Source organism: Octopus bimaculoides, chromosome 18, assembly GCF_001194135.2.
Source record: "Octopus bimaculoides isolate UCB-OBI-ISO-001 chromosome 18, ASM119413v2, whole genome shotgun sequence".
Taxonomy (NCBI): Eukaryota; Metazoa; Mollusca; class Cephalopoda; order Octopoda; family Octopodidae; genus Octopus; species Octopus bimaculoides.
Window position 1 is genome coordinate 50,183,536 of NC_068998.1, and position 870 is coordinate 50,184,405.

The 870-nt window shown below is 36.2% G+C and overlaps 1 protein-coding gene and 1 long non-coding RNA gene across 3 annotated transcripts in view; one reads left to right on the forward strand and one right to left on the reverse strand.

Annotated features, from left to right (window-relative positions):
• The window catches only part of LOC128249953 (uncharacterized), a 27,925-nt gene that overhangs the window by 26,125 nt on the left and 930 nt on the right, over window positions 1-870 (reverse strand). The window lies entirely within an intron of this gene.
• The window catches only part of LOC128249943 (uncharacterized), a 7,280-nt gene that overhangs the window by 3,187 nt on the left and 3,223 nt on the right, over window positions 1-870 (forward strand). For both annotated transcript variants that reach the window (XM_052974583.1, XM_052974584.1), the window contains exon 2: window positions 92-547. In XM_052974583.1, coding sequence (XP_052830543.1) covers window positions 511-547 — 37 coding nt within the window. In that variant the 5' untranslated portion in view covers window positions 92-510. The remainder of the gene's footprint in view (window positions 1-91; window positions 548-870) is intronic.

Consider the following 870-nt stretch of genomic DNA (forward strand, 5'->3'; position numbering starts at 1 on the left):
TATATATATATAAGGTTCTCCAATCAGCATTCACGTATTTATTTAATTTCTCTTTCTGTGTGGTCTTATTGATGATGCTACTCTACCGAAGGTGGACCCATTTTGCTATCCTGAAGCACAATCTGCTTTCGGACGAAGAGCAAGCATTCAAATTTACGTTTATCAAGCCCTCTACGTACTCAAACTGATTGGTCTTAGTACTGAACCCTTTATCGGCGCCATATCAGAGAAAGTATCCTTCGTCTCACGCGGAAGGACAATGTGCCTCACACCAAAATCCTTTTGAGATCTGGGATCTACAACCGGATGGCGTTTCAATATTGCATGAAAAGAGATGGTCATTTAATATGACATAAATATCATTAATATAGAGATGCATACAATTGTATGTCATACAATACATCAAACTTTATAGTCCTGTTATGTTGGCCGACATCTCTGAGAATGCTTTGTCACTGAATTTAGTAAAGTATCGTTCAGAGAACATATTAACTTTTACTGAAAAGAAACATGAAATTTTTCGTCATCCCTTTCTACCTTATTCATGGTAAGTATTCATATTATTTTTTTTATCGAAGAAAATATTCCAAATGATGAAATATATGTTACCTTATTTCTCTTTTTCGCTTTATCCTCTCGCACTCACCCTCTTTATATGTATTTACAGACGCATATACATATATGTCTGTGTGTAACATAATATATACGATTATATATACACGACGGGCTTCTTTCAGGTTCCGTCTCCCAAATCTACTCACAATGCCTCGCTCGGCTCGAGGATACAACAGTAGTCTCTCTCCGGGCGGATCGAACTCAGAACAATGCGGTAGGGATGCAAGCTAATATATATATATATATATATATATA